General features: G+C 44.7%; 1 protein-coding gene across 1 annotated transcript in view; it reads right to left on the bottom strand.

Annotated features, from left to right (window-relative positions):
* Positions 1 to 21,503, bottom strand: part of LOC117050365 (protein EFR3 homolog A) — a 43,900-nt gene extending 22,397 nt beyond the window's left edge. The window contains exons 1-6 of the mRNA XM_033155980.1: positions 21,452 to 21,503; positions 11,829 to 11,881; positions 4,971 to 5,047; positions 3,716 to 3,843; positions 3,282 to 3,432; positions 796 to 917 (exon numbers count right to left, since the gene is read on the bottom strand). Of these exons, the coding sequence (XP_033011871.1) occupies positions 796 to 917; positions 3,282 to 3,432; positions 3,716 to 3,843; positions 4,971 to 5,047; positions 11,829 to 11,838 (488 nt within the window). The 5' untranslated portion in view covers positions 11,839 to 11,881; positions 21,452 to 21,503. The remainder of the gene's footprint in view (positions 1 to 795; positions 918 to 3,281; positions 3,433 to 3,715; positions 3,844 to 4,970; positions 5,048 to 11,828; positions 11,882 to 21,451) is intronic.
* Positions 21,504 to 22,087: the final 584 nt, after the last annotated feature.

The raw sequence follows: 22,087 nt of genomic DNA, 5'->3' as shown, positions 1-22,087 counted from the left end.
GCTTCTAGTGAACCAGCCACCTTCTGTTTTTCTTTAAAGTGCTGATTTATGAATCTACATTTAAACAATCAAACAGCATTTGTTCTTACAAAAAAAGCCCTTTCCACATCCCCTTTTGCTTAAAACTGGCAGAATGTTCTCTCCAACAGTTCAATGCTCATGCTCAAAGAGATAAAAACATGATGGAGGAGTGGAGGAATTTGGATTTGATATCCCGCTTTATCACTACCCTAAGGAGTCTCAAAGCGGCTCACATTCTCCTTTCCCTTCCTCCCCCACAACAAACACTCTGTGAGGTGAGTGGGGCTGAGAGACTTCAGAGAAGTGTGACTAGCTCAAGGTCACCCAGCAGCTGCATGTGGAGGAGCGGAGACACGAACCCAGTTCACCAGATTACGAGTCTACCGCTCTTAACCACTACACCACACTGGCTCTCTATGATGAATACATTTCCCAGAGCAAAGTGGCTCAGGTTATTATTTACTTATGTTTGCCCCATAACAGCCCATCTCAGATGACTATCATTTGGGTATCGAGCTTCATGGACTCTTGGATACTTGGTTTAAGATACAAGAGCTTTTTGGCTTGGCAGAGGCTTCCCCGGCAAACCTCAGTAGAAAGACTCGATACTCTCTGAAAAGGGCGTATGAATTAAACTCCATTGACGGTGCTTGGCAGAGCATGAATGGAAGAAGATGCTGGGCTTTGCCATCGCAGAGATTCTCAGTAGCCTGGTAATTTAGGGAGCAAATACCGGAAAGCGCTCCCATCCCTTCGTCGCACATTGTTACTTACTCGTTCCGTATTTCCGGGTCACTGTGGCAGGAGTGGCACATGCCACTGAAGCGAGACACAAAGAAGTCATAGCGGCGGTGATAGGAAGGCGTGTCCTCCTCAATGTTTGCAAATTTGACGAACTGCAGAAGAGGAAGGAGAAGTGGAGAGGATTCAGTACAGCTTCAAAGCAAACAGAACATTGGCTATCACCCAGCCCCAAGATGCTGCAATCCCCGACAACAGTTGAAATTATCCACAAAGTAGCACCATTCATAGTTTATTGCATGCAGTGGGTGGAAACACAGCAAAATCATTTCTGTTATTCATCCATCTTTTTTTCTAAGCATTTCTGACTGGCTATGCCTACATTATCATCATCATCCCCTTTCTTTGGTGGGGAAAGAGGTCAGGTGCAAGGCTTCCCAGGAGGGCAATCCTCTCTGCATACATCCCAAACCTTCAGGGCACCGGCACCAAAAGGCACAGATCTCAATCCCACAGAGCAAGGCAGCTGCTTATCTTTAAAAATTCCCAGGTCTTTTCCCACTGGCAAACCTTTCTTCTAATGTGGCGAGACCTGGGTTTTTTACATCAGGACAACTCTCTAGAAACTCTCCAGGTGAATAGTATGCAACAGGGAGTGTGTCTAGCAAGCTTCACTTTCCAAAAAAACACCAGGTTAGTAACTTGATAGCCTGCTGCTGCTGCTGCTGCTGAATCCAGTATGCTAGGGCAAATGTTGGGATGTTACCCAGCAGTTCCTCTCTTTTTTTGGGACCCTTCTTCAGTTGCCTCACCTCTGGAGCGCAGGCACTTTGCAATGGGGCAATTCCTGTGGCTGCACCCCTAGCAATGAAGTAGCCTCTTCAGACGCGTTTTAGAAGCAAATCACTTCTGTGTGCCCAGGCTTTTAATAATTAGTGTGGTCAATTTTTTAAAAGCTGCCTTGAAATGTTACTGGTTTGTTTGTAGCACCTTTGCTGTTTTAGGCTCTATTCTGCTGTGTTATTGATTTGGTAAGTTGGTTTTATTGGATTTGAAATGAGGTTTTATGTTGTTTTGGAAGCTTCTTGCACATTTTGATGAAATTAAAAGAAAGGATGTACATATTTTAGATACATAAAAGTAACTCAAGGCAGACCTGGAGCATCCCTGATACAGCACTTGCCCTGGGTTCACAAGACCCTCATCCTCCCATCGGTCCTGTTTACTTAGCTGTCGGGTGTCCCTATCCTCAGACCAGGCCTGACTCTCAAAACTTTCTTGACTCCGTTTCAGCTACTCCTGGGCTTGCTGCAATACACTCCTACACTTTGGAGACTGGATTCTGTTACTGTGAAACGGTATCACGGGCGGCAGCAGGACAGTCGAGAGTGCAAAAGCAGAAGGCACTCAGGGCTCATCACTAATGCAGCAGTGATGACGAGGGAACAGAATACCTTTCACTTGGAAGATAAAGGGCAAGCTAAGCTTCTATTTAAAGGCTTGCACAGATCTGCTGGAGAAATATACAGAGTGCATTTCTAGCCCTGTCAGGTAGCACAGAAAAATCTCAAAGACAAGCAAGCAAAGGATATTAATGGAGCATCAGATGGGCAGGAGGGAAAGGTTCTTCCTCTCAGTCCTCTAGGTGCCAGGCTAGTCAAAGGGAAACCTACATCTCCTGCAGGCTTTCCCAGTAGCCAACCCACACCTTCCACAAGAACCATGACCAAAAGGAAGGGTTTCTTCCTTCCTAACCTGTGTCTCTGAGGCAGTCATTGATCAGGGCCTGCCTTAATCCACCTGATGCTTGGGAGGTTTCTTATTCCCCCTTCTTTGCTTAAGAACCCGCCATTATCCCACCAATGTTTTTAAATTTATATCCCATACCTTCAGCACAGATTTATGTTCCCAAGGTAGTAGAGTAGTAATAGGAAACCAAAAGGAACATTGAAAATAGCAACAACAACCACGTATACAAACTGTACGGCAAATCAAAACAAAACTAAATAGCCAGATTAAAACTGAGGGCGAAATCAATCCACCTCTAAATTAAAGGATTCTTATGTTAGGTAAAGGTAAAGGTACCCTTGATCATTAGGTCTAGTCGTGGATGACTCTGGGGTTGCGACGCTCATCTCACTTTACTGGCCGAGGGAGCCGCCGTACAGCTTCCGGGTGATGTGGCCAGCATGACTAAGCTGCTTCTAGTGAACCAGAGCAGCGCATGGAAACGCTGTTTACCTTCCCACCGGAGCAGTACCTATTTATCTACTTGCACTTTGACGTGCTTTCGAACTGCTAGGTTGGCAGGAGCAGGGACCGAACAATGGGAGCTCACCCCATCATGGGGATTCGAACCACCGACCTTCTGATCAGCCAGGGGTTTGGAAATAACTGCATTCCACTCTGCCTCTTCCTAGCCATATCTTCTCTGCAGCTCCCCAAAGGCCATGCCAGGCCAACTACTGACTCCAGACAGTATGAGAACCAAGTGGGGGACCCAAGGAATGTTCACTCACCGAGTTGGTTCCCAGGACTTGCAGCCTCGGCTCTCCGGACTCCAGTAGCTTGGCCACCATGTGGAGGAAGCTCTCCACAAACGGCTTGATGCTTTGGGAATGGCAAGCCATGAGCAGCTGGTCTAGGGCTTCCATGGCAATGAAGACATACCTGCATGCAGAAAGGTGAGCACAGGCCTGCTAGGAAAGCATGGTAGCCCACAAACGTTTCTACTAGCTGGCCTGCACAGATATTATCTGCTATTGATATTCTGTGGCACACTGAAAGCTCAAGAGCGGGGGGGGGGGGGACCGACCCATCCTCTTCCCATTTACAAACATCACACAGCCTACTTGCTTGGGGTAATTCTCATTTGTCACAGTAAAGGAGGCCAGTACTGGCAGGGGAGGAAATGAGAAGCAAGATTTGAAGTGGGTGTCAGCAGAAGTCTTACCCACAGCGGTGTCTGACAACATCTCTGCTTAGCCTCTCTGCTAAATAGGCACCGATCCGATCAAGCTTCTCAGGAGCAGAGACGGCATAGAAGGTCAGTTTCTCCATATCTGCTTTGACAAGGCCATCCTGCACAGGTGAGAGTTCAAAGGAACTTAAAATTCAAATGGTTTGCATTGTACAAGCTGATATTTACTGCAGTCCATTTTATGAGAGACTTTACTTTCTTGGGTTCCATGATCACTGCAGATGGTTCCAGTTACAGGTAGGTAGCTGTGTTGGTCTGCCGTAGTTGAAACAAAATAAAAAATAAAAAAAATTCCTTCCAGTAGCACCTTAGAGACCAACTAAGTTTGTTCTTGGTATGAGCTTTCATGTGCATGCACACTTCACAGATGGTGACAGCAGTCACGAAATTAAAAGAGGCCTGCTTCTTGGGAGAAAAGCAATGACAAACCTAGACAGCATCTTAAAAAAGAGAGACATCACCTTGCTGACAAAGGTCTGTAGAGTTAAAGCTATGGTTTTCCCAGTAGTAATGTATGGAAGTGAGAGCTGGACCATAAAGAAGGCTGATCGCCAAAGAATTGATGCTTTTGAATTCTGGTGCTGGAGGAGACTCCTGAGAGTCCCATGGACTGCAAAAAGATCAAACTTAACCATCCTTAAAGAAATCAGCCCTGAGTGCTCACTGGAAGGACAGATCCTGAAGTTGAGGCTCCAGTACTTTAGCCACCTCATGAGAAGAGAAGACTCCCTGGAAAAGACCCTGATGTTGAGAAAGATGGAGGGCACAAGGAGAAGGGGACGACAGAGGACGAGATGGTTGGACAGTGTTCTCGAAGCTCCCAACATGAGTCTGACCAAACTGTGGGAGGCAGTGGAAGACAGGAGTGCCTGGCGTGCTCTGGTCCATGGGGTCACAAAGAGTCCGACACGACTGAACAACTGAACAACATTTTATGAGACTTATGAGGGTAGTCTAAGCAAAGCATACGTTTTAAACTAAATTGTGTGAAACTCATATGACGTGTGCGGCTGTATCCATTTTACTGAGCAGTCGACTCAGCATCATCACAACCTGGGTGATTTCACAATGTTGAAGTGGCCAGCTGGCCAACCTTACCAAGATAACATCTTTAAACAAAAGCTTAAAAAAAAAAGTAAAAAAATGCCTGAACGCAAAACCCTCAAAACTCCCTACAACCCCTCCCACCACCCCAAATTAAAACACAAGACTGCAAGGACTCACTTACTTTTGGATCTTCGGGGAATATGTTATCTACCAGGCGCTTGTAACGCGGGCGTAAGGCAGCGCAGCAGCAGCAGACTCCTGCAAAAAACAACAACTGCAATGAGAACCAAACTCTGTGGAGGTGGGGCCTCTTTTTTCAGAATGGAATCTCCACTCGCAATGACACCCCACATCCACAATTCGCAGGTTCAGGTACATGCGCACTTTTGTGAGAAAGTGTCCCACAGGTGTAGGTAGGTTCAATAATTTTAACAATGGTTTTAATAGTGGGGAAAGCAGCAACTGGATGCACAAGCTGAATGAAGGGCAGCAGTGAAAACTGGCTCCTCTCCAGAGTCATCCTAGATCAGGCATAGGCAAATTCGGCCTTCCAGATGTTTTGAGACTACAATTCCCATCATCCCTGACCACTGGTCCTGTTAGCTAGGGATGATGGGAGTTGTAGTGCCAGAACATCTGGAGGGCCGAGTTTGCCTATGCGTGTTTTCAGATCATGACCACTGGGGGGGGGGAGCTGTGCAGCTTTAAGCCAGTTTTAGATCACAAGATACAGCTTGGCACACAATGGACTTTAAGATGCTTACAGATGTGGTGACTTTTAAGCCCACACATAATTATGTATGCGTTTCAATTATCTAGTCTCTGCTGTAAAAAAGCAGTGTGTGAAACACACACACGCACACACACACCACATACAGAAGTTATTAGTTTGTGCACAGAAATTTTTTATTTTTTATTTTATTTTTTATTTTTATTAAATTTGCGTTCTGCCCTTCCTCTGTAGATCTCAGGGCGGTTCACAGCATAAAAGTACAAGATAAAAACACAAAATCAAAGCAAGGAGATCTGAAGCATACACAAAATTTGGGGGCATCCTTTGAAATCAAAGGACTGGTTTCACATGCTCCTAAAACCACATGCGGTTTGGAAAGATGGGTAGAAAGTATATCCAATTCACAAGCAGAAAAGATGCAAGATATTCATTTCCTCTTTCTATATGAATTTGCAAGGGAAAGATCTGCACAAAGAAAAAGCAGCTGAATTGAACTTAAGGCTGCAGCGCCCGGGAGTAAGCTCTACTGAACTCTACGGGTCTTACATCAATATTATGTTAATATATCTATATCCCTCCTTTCTCCCAAGTTGGAATTCATCTGTATAAAAAGCCTGCTCGGGACTGATCTGTAAAGGGGTCTTTCCCTGGCAACTACATTCAAAGCCGGGAGATAGAGGCAAACTCTAGTCTGTGATCCCTTGAACTGATTGTGGAGGTTTTTGAATATACGGGTGGACCTGCATGAAAACAGCCAAAGATACACGTTTGGTCCCAAGGTAGCAGCATTTTAATATCTAACTTCTGCGTGCTTCAAACTGACCAATAGCGCAGTGGTAAATTCTGAAGTGCAGGAAGTGGCCACAGCCACATTCCCAAAGGGAGTCCAAAAACATAGCAGCTACCTTGACCCGCAGCAGCAGCAGTACCCAACGTGGTGCCTTCCTGATGGTGGTGGACTACAGCTCCCATCATCCCCAGCCAACACAGTGGTGAGAGATGATAGGCGCTGCAGTCCAGGAACATGTGGAGGGACACACTGTTGGTTGTCCTTGCAATATAGCAAAATACCAGTTCATTAGGAGCAGTACGACTGCAACCCAAGGCAGAGTTTCTTGAGAATAAGCTGCACTGAACTCAGTCATGCTCACTTCTGACTGCAGAGGTTCAGCTTGCAAAATCCATCAAAGAAGCTCAGGATCTGTTTGATTTGGTAGGGAGGCAGGCCAGGGCCTTCTCTGTGGCAGACCCTAAGTTACGGAGCTCGGTTCCTGCACAGGTGTGCCGGTCCGTCCGTCCGTCCGTCCCCATATTAGCAGGCACTATGTAAACTATGTTGAATATTGCTTTCGGAAATGGGAAAGAGTGGGGTATGATCCGGAACAAACTAGAGACGTAGCTTCTTCCATGGGTCTAGCACGAGGGTGGGGAACCCATTTTCTATCTGAGGACCACATGCCTTTTTTGTCAACCTTTTGGGGGCCACGTGCCTTTGATGGGCGGTGCTGGAGAAGAAAGCGGGCACAGCAGTGCATGTAGGTTTCAGTGCAGGGAAGTTTCTACTACGCTCCCTCACCCACCCTTCTCCATCCTGGCAAGAGAGAGGCATTGTGGGAGTTCAAGGACACAAACCAGCCCAGCAAAAGCACTGGGGAGCATTCCAAGGGCCAGGCAGAAAGGTTAGGAGGGCCACCTCTGGCCTGAGGTTCCCCATCCCTGATCTAGAACACCCCGCTCAAGATTTCAGAAATGTTAATTTTAAAGTGCACATTTGTAATTTCCTGTATGTAGTTGCCCTCCCTCTCCCCCTTTGCAAATTCCTTCCTTCGGTCTAATATGGGGCAAGCAACATTAGCTTCCAACTGGTCAAATTTCCAAGATTTCAGCACACAAAGCAGTTACACTCGATCAAACCAAGAAAACCACTATGCTACCATGCAAGGAGGCAGCAACGCCAATGTTAAGTGTATATAGTTATGGTACATGCCAGCAACTGGTCCACACAGTAAGAACAGACTTGTATACCTGGAGAATATGTGTCTGGGGAGACATATGTAGGGAAACAAGCAAAACACAGCTTGAAATTATATCTGCAGTAAAATCAACAGCACAGTTTACTCCATGTTTGAACAAGAGGCTCGTGTTAACATCTCTTTTCACACTGCCCCCCCTTTCAACTAAGAAATAATCCAGTGGGTTTGCTCAAATACTGAACTGCATGCATTGAAGATATTAAGAAGAGAAAGAGGATGGTTTGAGTATACAGGTGAAACTCGAAAAATTAGAATATCGTGGAAAAGTCCATTTATGTAAGCAATTGTTTTCATTAGCTACTGGAGTTTAATATATGAGATAGACTCATGACATGCAAAGCGAAATATGTCAAGCCTTTGTTTGTTATAATTGTGATGATTTTAGTGTTCAGCTGATGAAAATCCCAAAGTTGAGATGGTTAATTTGGGGTTCTCATCAGCTGTACTCCATAATAATCACAATTACCGTATAACAAATAAAGGCTTGACATATCTCACTTCGCATGTCATGAGTCTATCTCACATATTAGTTTCACCTTTTAAGTTGAATTACTGAAAGAAATGAACCTTTCCACGATATTCTAATTTTTCGAGTTTCACCTGTACAGGTGTTTTTCAAACTTTCAAGAGAAAGCAATGCTCTTTCTCAGCAAAATAACGGAATGGGGGTGAGGGAGGGGAGGGAAAGAGAAGGCACTCTGAAGAAATCACCTACCAAGGCACACGCATGGGCCTGGTTCCCATTCAGGATTGTAGTCATAGGACTTATCTTGCTCAGCTACAGGAACGGCCACATACGTCTTCATCCTGTCCCCTCCTGACAGTTTGGCAGTTCCGCCTTTCTTTAGCTGCCCCTCTACACCTTCCCGGCTCTCTGCTGCCCAGGCTCGGCAATGTCAAATTCAGGTACAGGCAGCACACACTTATCTAGCTAGCCCTGCACGTGACAGAAGCTCCAAGGGACCCTGCACATGAGAACGGCACGTATCCAATTGCACCGACAATGCCAAGCTCTGGAAATGAAAGAGAGCGCCTGGCCGCGTACGACCGGGGTCAGCGCACCTGACATGCATGTAACTTAGCCTGGCCACCTTGTAATGAGACACACAAATGGAGAAAGGACATTTCTCCATTGTCCTTTGGAAGGACATTGTCCTAATAAGAACCTTAGCCTATTATTTACAGCCGAATAAGTGTAGGGTAAAAGGAGAAAGGAAATAAACTCTCTCAAAATACTACTCAATAAAGAAAACTGCATTAACATTTGCAGAAATAAAGCTAATACGGTTCTGTGCAGCAATAAATGTCATTCAGACGGGTACACATTGGTGCAGAGGGCTGGCTGTTTAATGCTGCTAGCAGGACAGGCATCAAATAGCGCCCCGGGGTAGATAGCAGCCTGCTGCTGCTGCAGCTTCTGTACGATAACCTTTCAGATACCTGAGATTGCTCTCTTGAGGAACGTAAGATTAAGGGATGGCACGATAGAAACCTTCAGGTATCTGAAGGGAGAAGACTTGCTCTCTGTTGCTCCAGAGAACAAGCCTAGAACCAATGAATAAAAACCACGGGGAAGCTAAACATTAGGAGAGATTATAAATGCTAAGACCTATATAGCAAAATAAAAAAATTCCTTCCAGTAGCACCTTACAGACCAACTAAGTTTGTTCTTGGTATGAGCTTTGGTGTGCATGCACACTTCTTCAGATACCTGCATGCACACGAAAGCTCATACCAAGAACAAACTTAGTTGGTCTCTAAGGTGCTACTGGAAGGATATTTTTTTCTTTTGTTTCGACTACGGCAGACCAACATGGCTACCTACCTGTAACTAGACCTATATAGCAGAAGAAGAATAGACCATCTAGGGCAGTGTGGTGCTCTTAAGACTCATAGAATTGTAGAGTTGGAATGGACCCAAGGGCCATCTAGTCCAACCCCCTTCTTTGCTGGCAGTATTTAAGCAGAAGCTAAGCAGCCATGGGCCAGGGATGCTATAGTTGCATTCTGCACTGCAGACCCTAGCTTTGAGCAGGGAGTTGGACTAGACAACACGCCCCCCCACCCGTCTCTTCCAAAACAATGCCTCTATGAAAAGTTGTAACAACTGAGTAGCTTTGCAGAATAGCGCAGCCAGTAAGAAACATGATTAAAATATACTGGCATTTGGGGATGTTTTTGAACTGCAGGGCCTTAGACACCCACCAAGAACCATGAGTTGGGGCCATATAACCTTTCTCCTCCTCTGGTTCCATCATGATTATTACTACAACCTATTGTAGTTGAGACCAGTAATGTACTGCTTTGTTGCATTCACAGGCTTTCAATACTCCTGAACCAAGAGACCTAGACTTTAAAAAAATGGACTACTGCAGTGCACTACACATGGGGCTGCCCTTGAAGATGGTCCAGAGGCTGCAAAAAGTGCAAAATTCTGATACACTGTGTGCCTATTGGGCCACCAGAACCAATTCAAGGTACTGGTTCCAGGATACTAAATCCTATTAGACCTTGGTACTTAAAGGAGGTTCTCTCTTACTGTTCCCCAGCCTAGGTTTTGAGATCTGCTGGGAAGGCTCTGCTCATAGTGTCACCAATGGCCAAGGTTTACCGGGAGGTGGTGCTGAGCAGGGCCTTCTCAGTTAAGGCCCCTTCTTATGGAACGAAGCTGTGATCAGATTCTCTCCCTTATTGGTGACATCGCCTAAAGCCACATTTAATTTTGCTAGCATTTGGTGCCTAACTGTACAGTGTATCAAGAGAGGGTACTTTATGAACTGATGCTGTCTTCAGTGTTTGAACTGTTTAATTATAATTTTTATACACACACACACACACATATGTGAGAATATGGTTTAGAATGGTTTAAATAATTGTTAGCTTCCCTAGGCTCCATTTGGAGTAAGGCAAGAGTATAAACATAAGCAGCAAATAAATAACTAAATCTGTTTGAAGATCATTTCTGATATGATTTTAGAGAAAGCGAAAGAGCTCACCATATCTATGCAAGCAACCTCCAAATGCTATTAGCCTTAAGCTTGACATTCACTTTAGCAGCCCGCCAACGCTCCAGAGTACAGAACATTTCTTCTGTAATGTTGCATCTGCTGTATGGTCAATGTCATGTTGCTGTTTGTTATGTTGAAAGAGCTCCTTCTCTTCCTAGCCTGAGTGATGCTGATCAACTGCTGCACTCAATAAAAGGAATACAGTGTCCACACTTGAAAAGCATACTTTAAAAGGATCTCTCTCTCTCTCTTTCTCTAATCCATTGTCAAGGACAGCCAAGACACAACGCCAGCTACAGAAGGAAAGGCTGCGGTACTCGTGTGCACCCACAAAAGTATGAAAAACACTGAAATCAAAGGCCATTGTATTTCACTAGTTCTGCAAGAAGGATCAAGGCTTCTCTCACACAAAGCATCTTAGAAATATCTGAATAGAAAAGTATTGATGTTTCTAAGTCACTGCACAAGGTGTTTTTAAAAAGGGCGCCACACTTGAAAATGAACGGTCTCTCTTTTAAAGAGAGGTAACTTTTTTTTCTAGACTAGAGCTTCTGAATAACTTAGAAATTTTAAAATGTTTTTTTTTTTTAATGGGGATAAAGACTGATTTTTTATTTTATTTTATTTTTTAAGGAAGATATAGCCAGGCATACAAGAAAATAAAGAAGCACAAGAATACAAGTAGCTGAGCTACTTCCCCATCTTGGCCAGTAATTACTACAGTACAATGGATTTCCCATTTCTGTGCATGTTTTAATTATAGCAGCCACATCTAAAGACTGCATGATTGTGAACCTCAGTACTAATTGCACACCAGTTATTTCCTTCATCAAGCTTTCGTTTCAATTGTGGGAATATTTATTTCTTGACCTCTCTATTATGAATGTCTTGATCAAAAAAAAGAGTTAGCCAGATTTTACCGATAAGTGTCCACCTTATTTTCTGCTAAGTCTTTAAATAGCAGTTTTAGCTCTGTGCTGGAGGGAGCTCCACTTTGACTGCTATATTTGCATAGCAGCTCAAGGCTCTAGCCCTCTAAATGCTAGGAGTATTCGCAATAGCAGTTAAAATCGAAGCAGTTAATACATTTCTGGATAGCAATGAGCACGTCTGTTACGACGTCTGAAGCCAGAGCTCCACGTTCGAAGATGCACCACACTTGCCATATTCCTGCCTTTCTTTTTCAGAAGAGATTTCCTCCCAAGGACCGAATCTCAAATTCTCAGTGCAAGTGCCTTACATTTTCAACAGGTAGCCATACTTACTGCCAGGCATTGTTGATGTGAAGCTTGGCTTCTATTTTCCACCATGTGATAAACTGCAAGAGAAAAAAGAAAGTCGTCACGTCAGAGCCATTTACTGGGTGCAGCTAAATAAGATCCCATCGGAGACAGCAGCGTGGAGCTAAGCGCTCGGCACCCAGAGACAACCCACCCAGCCCCATGTCTTGTTCACAAGCAGCGCCGGATTTACGTATAAGCTAAACAAGCTATAGCTTAGGGACCCACTCTCTTGGGGGGCCCCCAAAAAAATTCACTATTAATATACTTCTTCTTAATTGTATTTCAGTTCCACAATCACTTTGATAAAATACATATTTTGTTACATGCAAATGACTTTAGATACCTATTAGGTCCATAAATGACCATAGCATATATTCAACACAAAAAACAGTGACAATTTGTTGTTGACAAAGGACAGCTGGACATACAAAGGGCCCCATTACCTTCAGTAGTTTAGGGCCTCATCAAACCTCAATCCGGCCCTGAGCACAAGCCTCACATGGCACTGAGACTGACGACAACCGCTCCAATGCCTGATAAAAAACCAAGCCTAGAGCTAACGGTGCAGCTGTACTGCCTGGCCTGGGGACTTTTGCCCAATCTCAAGAGGTCCACCACTTAATGGATAAGCCACCCTTGCTTTTAAAGATGAAGAAAAGGAAGCAGGAGAAACCACAGCAAGCAATTTACAAGGCACTTCTGAGCTGCCCTCCTCCATTCCTTGCTGTGGTCCTGGCTCCGTCCTGCTGCACTGAATGCATACTTTTAAAGGCAGTTGTCTTCTTGCCGACCTTCAGTGTTTGGAATTACTACAAATTACATATCTATCTTAATTTATAAATGAAAGCAGAGAGCAACTTGTCTGAGGCTGCGCAACTGATCCACAGTGGAGATGGGACTTGAACCCATATCCTCCCAATCCAAGTTTGTTGCTCTTATGGATACAGAGATGAGTCTGAGAAGGTGAAAGAACACAAACAAAAATATCCTTAGCCAGAAAAGGGTTGAGCCTGATGGCTAAAAAGGACCTTTCCCCTTACAACTATGCAACTATATCCAGTATCCCTGAAGGAGCGTCTCCACCCCCATCGTTCTGCCCGGACACTGAGGTCCAGTGCAGAGGGCCTTCTGGCGGTTCCCTCGCTGCGAGAAGCCAAGTTACAGGGAACCAGGCAAAGGGCCTTCTTGGTAGTGGCACCTGCCCTGTGGAATGCCCTCCCACCAGATGTCAAAGAGAAAAACAACTATAGTGGTACCTCGACCTACGAAATTAATCCGTTCTGAAAGCGCGTTCGTAAGTCGAAATTTCGTAAGTTGAAGGCGCCATCTCGGAACGGGAAAAAAATTCGTATGTCGAAAAAACCACATTCAAAACTTCATAAGTCGAGGTATCGTGCCGCCACTTTCCCTTCGTAAGTTGAAAATTTTGGAAGCAGCGGCCATTTTTTCGCTTCCAGAGGTCATTCAGAAGTCGAAAAATACGGAAGTCAAGTCGCTCGTAAGTCGAGGTACCACTGTACCAGACTTTTAGAAGACATCTGAAGGCAGCCCTGTTTAGGGAAGCTTTTAATGTTTAATAGACTATTGTATTTTAATATTCTGTTGGAAGCCGCCCAGAGTAGCTGGGGAAACCCAGCCAGATGGGCGGGGTATAACTAACTAACTAAATTATTATTATTATTATTATTATTATTATTATCATCATCATCATCATCATTACCACTGCCCCCAGGTGATGGGGAACCTGGAGAATTGGCCCTCTCTGATCATCCATGGGTTAATATTTAGATCTTACACTGATGCCCCCTTTCTGTCTTGGAGGAGCTCAGAGCAGCTCCCCTCGGGCTGCTGGGCAGTCTTTCCACTCAGGGTGTTCGCAGGACCAAACCTGCTTAGCTTCTGAACGAAGCGGTGCCATGTGCCTCCAGACCTTCCGACAGGCGGAGTCCAATACACAATTACATGAGAGCAACTCCCACTCCCACTGGATTTAATAGCATTCTCTCCCCAAGTAAATATGCCTAAGATCACAGGGTAGGCGGCAGAAGTCTTAAACAGACTCCACTCTATTAGAAAAGAGAAACTGCCCATGTTTAGGGTACCACCGTCCAACTCCTAGATAAAAAGCCAAATAATGTTAGTTATTAAGCTTAACGCTATTAAATTTGGTCATTAATACTGTTTAGCTTAGGGCCTGGAGCAACTGCATGCGTGCCAGAGTTCAGCGGCGCAAACCTTTCTAAATCTTGCCTTGGGGAAGCTTTCAAGTAGAGAAATAGGAGGTACTTCAACCGGATGCTTCCCTTCTCTGCACAAGCCCCAATGAAATGGAAAAGAGCTGAGCAAGTGCACGACCACAGCTTTTCTGAAGCTCCTGATAGCCACACGGGAGATTGCGCAGAACTCCAAGGTGAATTATGCCTGGGTTTTCTATACAGGAACTATGTTTTCTGCATCCCTCACAATCAACGTGCATCCCCTCTGACATTCCTTTCTTAACGTGATCTTGTACAGAGCTCAAGAAGGCAGGGGATGGACCGACTGAGAGATACCCACCTGCGTTTTCCATTGTTTTTAACCTCTGTCAGAGCAGCAATATTTTAAAGAAATGTTTTAACTCTGCCTTTATGTTTGGTCAAGCTAGCTAGCTCATTTTACGTATGCTCACAGTACTTTGGCCACCTCATGAGAAGAGAAGACTCCCTAGAAAAGACCCTGATGTTGGGAAAGATGGAGGGCACAAGGAGAAGGGGACGACAGAGGATGAGATGGTTGGACAGTGTTCTCGAAGGGACTAGCATGAGTTTGGCCAAACTGCGGGAGGCAGTGGAGGATAGGGGTGCCTGGCGTGCTCTGGTCCATGGGGTCACGAAGAGTCGGACACGACTGAACAACAACAACACGGCTTTTTTGCCCTTTGAGGCAAAACCAAAAAGATAAATGGCTCTTTGCACAACTGTGGGAAGAAGGCACATGTACAGAAGCAAAGGAACACAACAGAGGAAGCGAAACTATGTCTGGGGGTGGTGTCAATTATGCAACAGCTTCCCTGGATCGCCAGGCTTTTGTGGGTACACTTCTGATGTCTATCTATGAGCAGCATGGCTTTAATTAATGCCTCTGCTTTCGTGATCGGCCATACCGTAATCAGAATTCAATCTTCATGACTGCCACACCTCAAAGGCCAAAAAAAAGCCATGAACATACGTAAAGTGAGCTAGCTAGCTTGACCATGTGCTGTTGCCGGTTGCCCCAAACATAAAGGCAGAGTTACAACATTTCTTTAAAATACTGCTGCTCTGACAGAGGTTAAAAACAATGGAAAATGCAGGTGGGTATCTCTCAGGCCACATCCTGCCTTGCACCAAAAAGAAGTGGGATGGAGCATTGTGGAAATGGAGCAGAATGTGAAGGAAAGACGACACACTAAGGCGCATTAAACAAAACCTGCCTTACAACAAGTTCTATTACTAGTAGCAAAATAATATTATCAAATGTGTGTCCTGTTTTTCCAAGGATTTGACAGGGCAGCGTACCCTGGATTATATAATTTTATCCTCACAACATCCCTGCTAAGTAAGTTAGGCTGAGACATAAAAGAAACCGGATGGGGAGTATTTAGTGATGTTTCATCTACTGCTGACCTTTCAAAGATTTATTTTGCAGGCAAAACAAAATGAAAACGTGTGAGAAGGACATGCAACCGCGTGGGTAGGAAGCAGAAGATTTTAATATTCACGCAAGAGCTAATAACTTGAGCTGTTAATTTCTGGGAGCTTCTGTTTGAGAATCCTAGAACTGATACTCAGATGGACTGAAGTAGATTAGGGATTTTATGGCTCAACAGCATCTAGGCCATAGGGCACCTTGTACTAGAGTATGTTACAAGCAGTTGTTCTGAAATCCAGACAAATGCACCACTACCTGGGGCTCATGTTTCCCACCACATGAGTGCGATGCAGCAGACTCCCTCGTCAGGTACATGTACTCATGTTCTGGAGCATTTAAACCACATCTGCATTCAAGCTACACCTGCTCTCCTTTAGTCTACAAATGTTTCTTACTGAGTGGCTAAATGCAAAGTTTTGGAATCCAAAGGTTGGAATCTGCAGCAACTGTGAGGATTTTGCTGCTCTGGTGACCCCAACATATGTTTTACTGCAGAGTGACAGAAAAGAACTACTGTAACTGAATGAAACAGCCAGAAGGGAAGCAAACAGTTCATATCCCTTAACACACAGATGCATCATACAGTACCCAGGAAAGCTTGTGCCCAGTTCCCCTTCTTCACTCAGAGACAGTATCTAAATTGCACGGACTAATGGACAGTTGGAGTTGGGACTCTGGAGTCCAGGATTCATCCCAGTGCCACCGTAACCTTACATAACAGGCTTACAAAACTGTCTTAACAGCAAGCAGCGAGGGGGGTATGGTTTTTAAATTGTCTAACAAACTCTACATAGTCATTATTACAGAGGTGCAATCTGCTATCTACCCAGACAGATAGCTGACTGAAAAACTACACTTTCCACTCTACTTGCTACAAGACAAAACTATTATTATTTTAGGAAAGGCCATGCCATATGCATCAACTCATATGTAGTATACAGAGCAATCTCTGTGACTTAACCTATATATCAGCCATGCTTTTAACTGGCTTTCCATCCAATTGTGATTTTCTTTTTGCCTTATCTGACTTTTAATCACAACCTTCACTGAAATTAAAAAAAGTTTTTGTTTAAATGCCCCAATTTAAACTGTGCACCAATGCCCCCTTTTCAGGGGGAAAAAATCATCAAAATACATTTTCTTTTCCAGACATCATGTGAATAGAGAAAAGGGAGAAAAAGATCAGCAATCTTTAAAATATTCATTGTGGGAGTTGTAAAAGTGAAAATTAATGGCATCTTGTAGTAATAATAATAATATAGTCTTGGGTGGGAAATGCCTTACTTTAATGTTTCTTCATCAAAGCATCCTTTCAGTAACAGAGGTTTCCAATATTATGCTCAAAAGAAGACTCATTTATTCTTTGTTCCATGAGCACATGTTCTTTTCTTTGTGGAAAAAAGTTCTGAAATGCCCAGCTAGAAATTCCCAATGATATTTTCCTTGAACTGTTTAAGGCAGATTTAAAAAAAAAAAAATCCTTCCTGCCTTGCACAATTATTTCTAGAGCCAAAAACAGCATCCCGCAATGACCTTCCCACTACAGTACACCATCAGAGAAACTGTCACTCCATGCCGTCATTTTATCTCACAAAATCCTAGAATCACCACCACCCAATGCTATGAAGTACCCGCACTTTCACCCAAAGCTGTGCCAAAGTCCTGACAAGCACCCCACGGAGAACAAAGCAGCCCCTGTCCCTCCATGCCTTGTCCCTGATACAAAGAGAGAGACCCACCTTGGCAGGACACACAGCATCTTAGCTCGCCATTCCTCAGAGAGGAAGGACGGCACAGAATTATGCAGTCAAGGGCACAGCCCTAGATCCAACCTCATTCGCAACACGGCAGAACTGTTATTTGCCTCTGCTGTGATTACACTGCCAACAAGCCCCAGAGCGTTTCCCCGTTTCCCAGAGCGCTGTTTAGAAGGTGGGGAAAAAATCACGACAATTTAGAACTATTTTAAACTCCAAAGAGCTACCTGGGCTCAGGGCAAAACATTTCAAATGATTCCAGGAATGAAGATCACATTTCTAGGGATCTGGGCAACCGATCACCAGTTCCACAGCCTTGAAATGAGATAAATGCCATTTTGCCCAGCCAAAGACTGGAAAGTACCTACCTGCAAATGCTTTAGGAAAGTATGTCACTGATAACTTAATGCAGGAAACCTATTTGTACACTTTGGCAGGCTTCTGCAAATACAGTACGCAGCGACAGCACTTGCCAGAGGTGAGGAGTCCCTTGGGGTCACTTCAATTGTAGCACAGTCTCCAGAGAAAAACCCTGAGCAACATCATGCTCTGTTAAACTCGACCAGGGTACACTGATACTGGCAGTTGCACTTTTTTAAAAAAAAAACCTGATAGTGTATTGTGGATTATAGGTAATAAATGCCTGTTCCTTAGGACCGAAAGGAACCGTCTTGGCTGAGAAGAGTTCTATAGTGAAGCAACAATAGGAAATTGTTCCATAAGGCTGAATAAAGGTATGTATTTCATGTATTTTAATCTCTGTTGGAAGGCGCCCAGAGTGGCTGGGGAAACCCAGCCAGATGGGCGGGGTACAAATAAATAAAAACTATTATTATTATTATTATTATTATTATTATTATTATTATTATTATTATTATTATTATATTTAGTTACCTCTCAGCTGTCTCTCACCAACAATCCAAGTAGCTAAAGAGAGGTAAGAGGATGGGCTTTTACTCAGCCCTTCAGCAGCCTTGTCAATATGTGCACAAATATTCATAATCTGATAACTTTGAATGTCTTGGACTTCATTAACACTGGCTTCCTAGAGTACTTCTGCTATGGGGCAACTATATAAATGAAGCAGGTAAATAAATAAGGGGAAAGCAAAATGTCACTTAGAGAAGAATCTGCAATGTTTTCCTCGAAGCCTGAATTTGTTTAATTCTGGATTCATTCTACATGCCTATTGTAGGGTTTTGCTTTTCTTCTTTTAATTTTCCTCTGCAGTTAAAATTGTTCTCTCTGTTTAAAAAATGTAGTATAAACACCGACAACTGGGAAACACTGGCCTGCGAGCGCTCCAGTTGGAGAACAGCCTTTACCAAAGGTGTCATGGGGCTTTGAAGACACTCGAACTCAGGACACAAGAGAGAAATGTACTAAGAGGAAGGCACGCTTGGCTAATCCACACCGTGATCAACTCCCTCCCAGAAACCAATGTCCTCACTGTGGAAGGACGTGTAGATCCAGAATTGGCCTCCACAGTCACTTAAGGACTCATTGTTAAAACGTGTTCATGGAAGACAATCTTACTCAGCTGCGAGGGATCGCCAAAGAAGAGATACATTATAAAATGAATAGTCCCTAAAGTCACTAGTCCCTAAAGACAAGGTCTGAATCAATTCAACGCAAAGCACAGAAGAAGTTGCTGTGCCATCTGTGAAATGGGCGCCATCTCATACGCAGATATGCAAGAGCTCGAGGCTGGCTGAGCTGGACAAAGTCACGAAGGACCAGAGCAGCTTCTTGTGAGGCTGGCAAATCTCAAGGAAGAGCGGGAGCTGGAGACTGGGCAAGATGGGATTGAATGAATCTTTATTTGCGCCAGCCGTCGGCCATAGCAATAAAACAACAATACGATATACAAAGAACAGAAATAAAAAGTCAATTATATAAAATACATTTAAGGGTTTTGAATCCAGATCCAAGGTGAGTGCCTGTCCAAATCTGAGCCCCATATAACAACTGTGCTAGGGGTTCAGCTTGGAACACTTCCAGGACTGATGGTATATGTTCACCACCTTTCGTGTGGAAAAAGCGTGTCAGAATTTTGGCGCTTTGGGACGCTTTTTTCTTTTGCACATTTCTGGTGTGCTCCCCATGACCCCATAGACTGGAAAATAAGGCCAGGATATTTGAAAACTTAGAATCCTAGAATTGGAAGAGACCCCAAGGGCCATCCAGTCCAACCCCCTGCCAAACAGGAAACACCATCAAAGCATTCCTGACAGATGGCTGTCAAGCCTCCGCTTAAAGACCTCCAAAGAAGGAGACTCCACCACACTCCTGGGCAGCAAATTCCACTTTGACCTGCTCAATTAGCTGGTTGTCCATGCGCCATCTATGGGCCCTATAGTTTCTTGAGAAAACCATTAACTTTGATTTTCTTGTAATTCACAGCCAGCTGTTCTCTCTGGCAATATCCTGAAAAGCTAGATGTGATTTTTGCCCCGCCTTACCACTGCCACTGCCTACAACCAAGGGTGCTCTGCCATGCCGGGTTTTGCTCACTGGGTTCCCTTAGCAATACCAAGACACCCCTTCAGTGTAGACACAGAAGCCTGTGTTTGTGGAAGGCAGTGGGGTGTTTTTTTAAGCATAAGCTAGATGGTCATCTGCCAGGAATGTTTTGCCTGCATTGCAGGGGGTTGGTCTAGATGGCCCTCGGGGGGCCCCTTCCCTTCCAACTCTGCAATTCTAACAGCAGAGGAGGGTGGCACCCCCAGGCTCTTGAGTTGCCACAAGAGAACAGGAAACGGGGGGGCAAGAAGTTGGAACGTTCCTTCTCCTTCTCCGCCTCGTACTTCCCTCTGCGGAGAACCTGAGGGGACAGGGGGTGCCCCAACTTCTCCACTTGAGAGTTTTAAAAAATTAAATAGTTTTAATTGATTTTTATATTTTTATCTTCATCACAATAACATCATCTCAGATATAAACACAAACCCAAATACCCCCCTCCCCACTACGACACCCCTCAACTTCCTCTACTTGTTTGTTGCATAATAATCCCCCTGCTTTTTGGCTATATCTTAATACTGTATTCTCGAATTTGGTCCTTTCTTTATTCTGTTTTCACTTGGGAGTTTTTAACTGATAGGTGGCGGGTGAGCTTTTAAAACCAAAACAAAGCAAGCAGATACTGGCAGAATCACGGAATTGTGGAGTCGGAAAGGAAAGGAAATTTTAAAAAAAATCTCAGACCCCTTTTCATATACGCAACCACAGCGGCTAGGATCTTAATAGCAAAGAATTGGAAAGGCGACAGTATCCCCACAAAAATGAACTGGCAAGCAAAAACGATAAGAGTATTTACAACTCGCAAAAATGACGGGGGGAATAAGGGGAAATTCAAATCAGAAAGTAAGTCAAGATTGGATAAAGAATACCTTTAAAATTATTGTGATAATGTAAATCTCCTGGATTGAATCTTGAAACACAGAGAAAGTATATGTACTGTATAGCAAAATCTTCAAGATAAATAATGGGGAAAGTAAAATAACAACGAAATGCGTATAGATTAAAAAAACGTAAAAAGTACAATGAAGTGAATCGGAAGTTTAAAGGGGTGTTACGTTAAATGAGAAATTTTAAGTTTGTATCTACGGTGTGTCTATGTTGTTGTGTGTATTGTATGTCTTAAGTTATATGTAAATTGTTGTATAATAAAGGTTATTTTTATGGGGTGGAAAACGGGGGGGGGAGGAGGAAGGGGGGGTCAGATACAAAAACTCAACACTCCCCCCATCAGAAAAAACTCTCTCACACACTTAAAAAAACCGAGGAAGTGCGCATGCTCCTCGCCCCCCAACCCACCCCCGTCGAAAAGGGTTCTCTCACGGGATACAATAATATGGAACTGAGGGGGGGAGGGCTATGAAGGGACCCCCAAGGGACATCTAGTCCACCCCCGGTGTGTTTGAACACAGGCAGAGAAGCGTGTCCCGGGGGGTGTCTGCCCGCCTTTGGACTGAGCTCCATGGGGTGCGCCCCCCAACCCCAAAGCGAATAGGGGGAGGGGTATCTTTTTGGGGGGGGAGGGGGAGGGAAAGACCCCAGACCACGCGCTCCTTCACAGGGAGGGGGCGGGGATTTAATACATAATGACAATAACAGGCACAATAATGATAATATTTCTTCTTTCTCTCCCCCCCACCGGCCCCCCAGGGCAGGACTCACCGCCGGGGCCTCCGCCTCAGAGCAGGCGCCGCCGCCGCCGCCGCCATCTTGGCCCGCCTCTCGGGGCCTCGGCCGGGGCGCGCGGTGCATTGTGGGCGATGTAGTCCCCTCGCCCGAGCGCCGCGTTGGCGAAGGGTCCGGCGCCGGCCAGGGTCATCTAGCCCAACCCCGCGGCGACGCTCGCTCCCCGCCCGCTCTTCCTTCCCTACGCCCGTATGTATTTATCAGTTTACAGTACTGTACTTGCTTGCGCGTTGATATCCCAAGGAGCTCTCACGCATGCGCAGGCACATTCCTGCCCTCACAACAACCCTGTGAGGTCGGCCAGCCGCAGGGCCGGATTGAGGTTTGATGAGGCCCTCAGCTCCTGGAGGTCATGGGCCCCTTTCTATGTCCAGCTGTCCTTTGTCAACAACAAATCGTCGCTGTTTTTTTTGTGTTGAATATATGCAGGGGTGTCCAACTCCCAAGAGACTGTGATCTACTTACAGAGTTAGAAACTGGCAGTGATCTACCCCCTTTTGGGGGATTCAGGTCAAAATTGTTGTTGAGCTTTTTTTAAGGAGGAGGAAAGCCCTGTTTTGGGGGGGGGGTGCAGGGCAAAAAAATGAGCTTTTTTTAGGGGAGCCAAAGTTG

Source organism: Lacerta agilis, chromosome 7 (genome assembly GCF_009819535.1).
Source record: "Lacerta agilis isolate rLacAgi1 chromosome 7, rLacAgi1.pri, whole genome shotgun sequence".
Classification (NCBI taxonomy): Eukaryota; Metazoa; Chordata; class Lepidosauria; order Squamata; family Lacertidae; genus Lacerta; species Lacerta agilis.
Note: the sequence above shows the minus strand (reverse complement) of the source record. Positions and strands in the feature narration are given on the sequence as shown.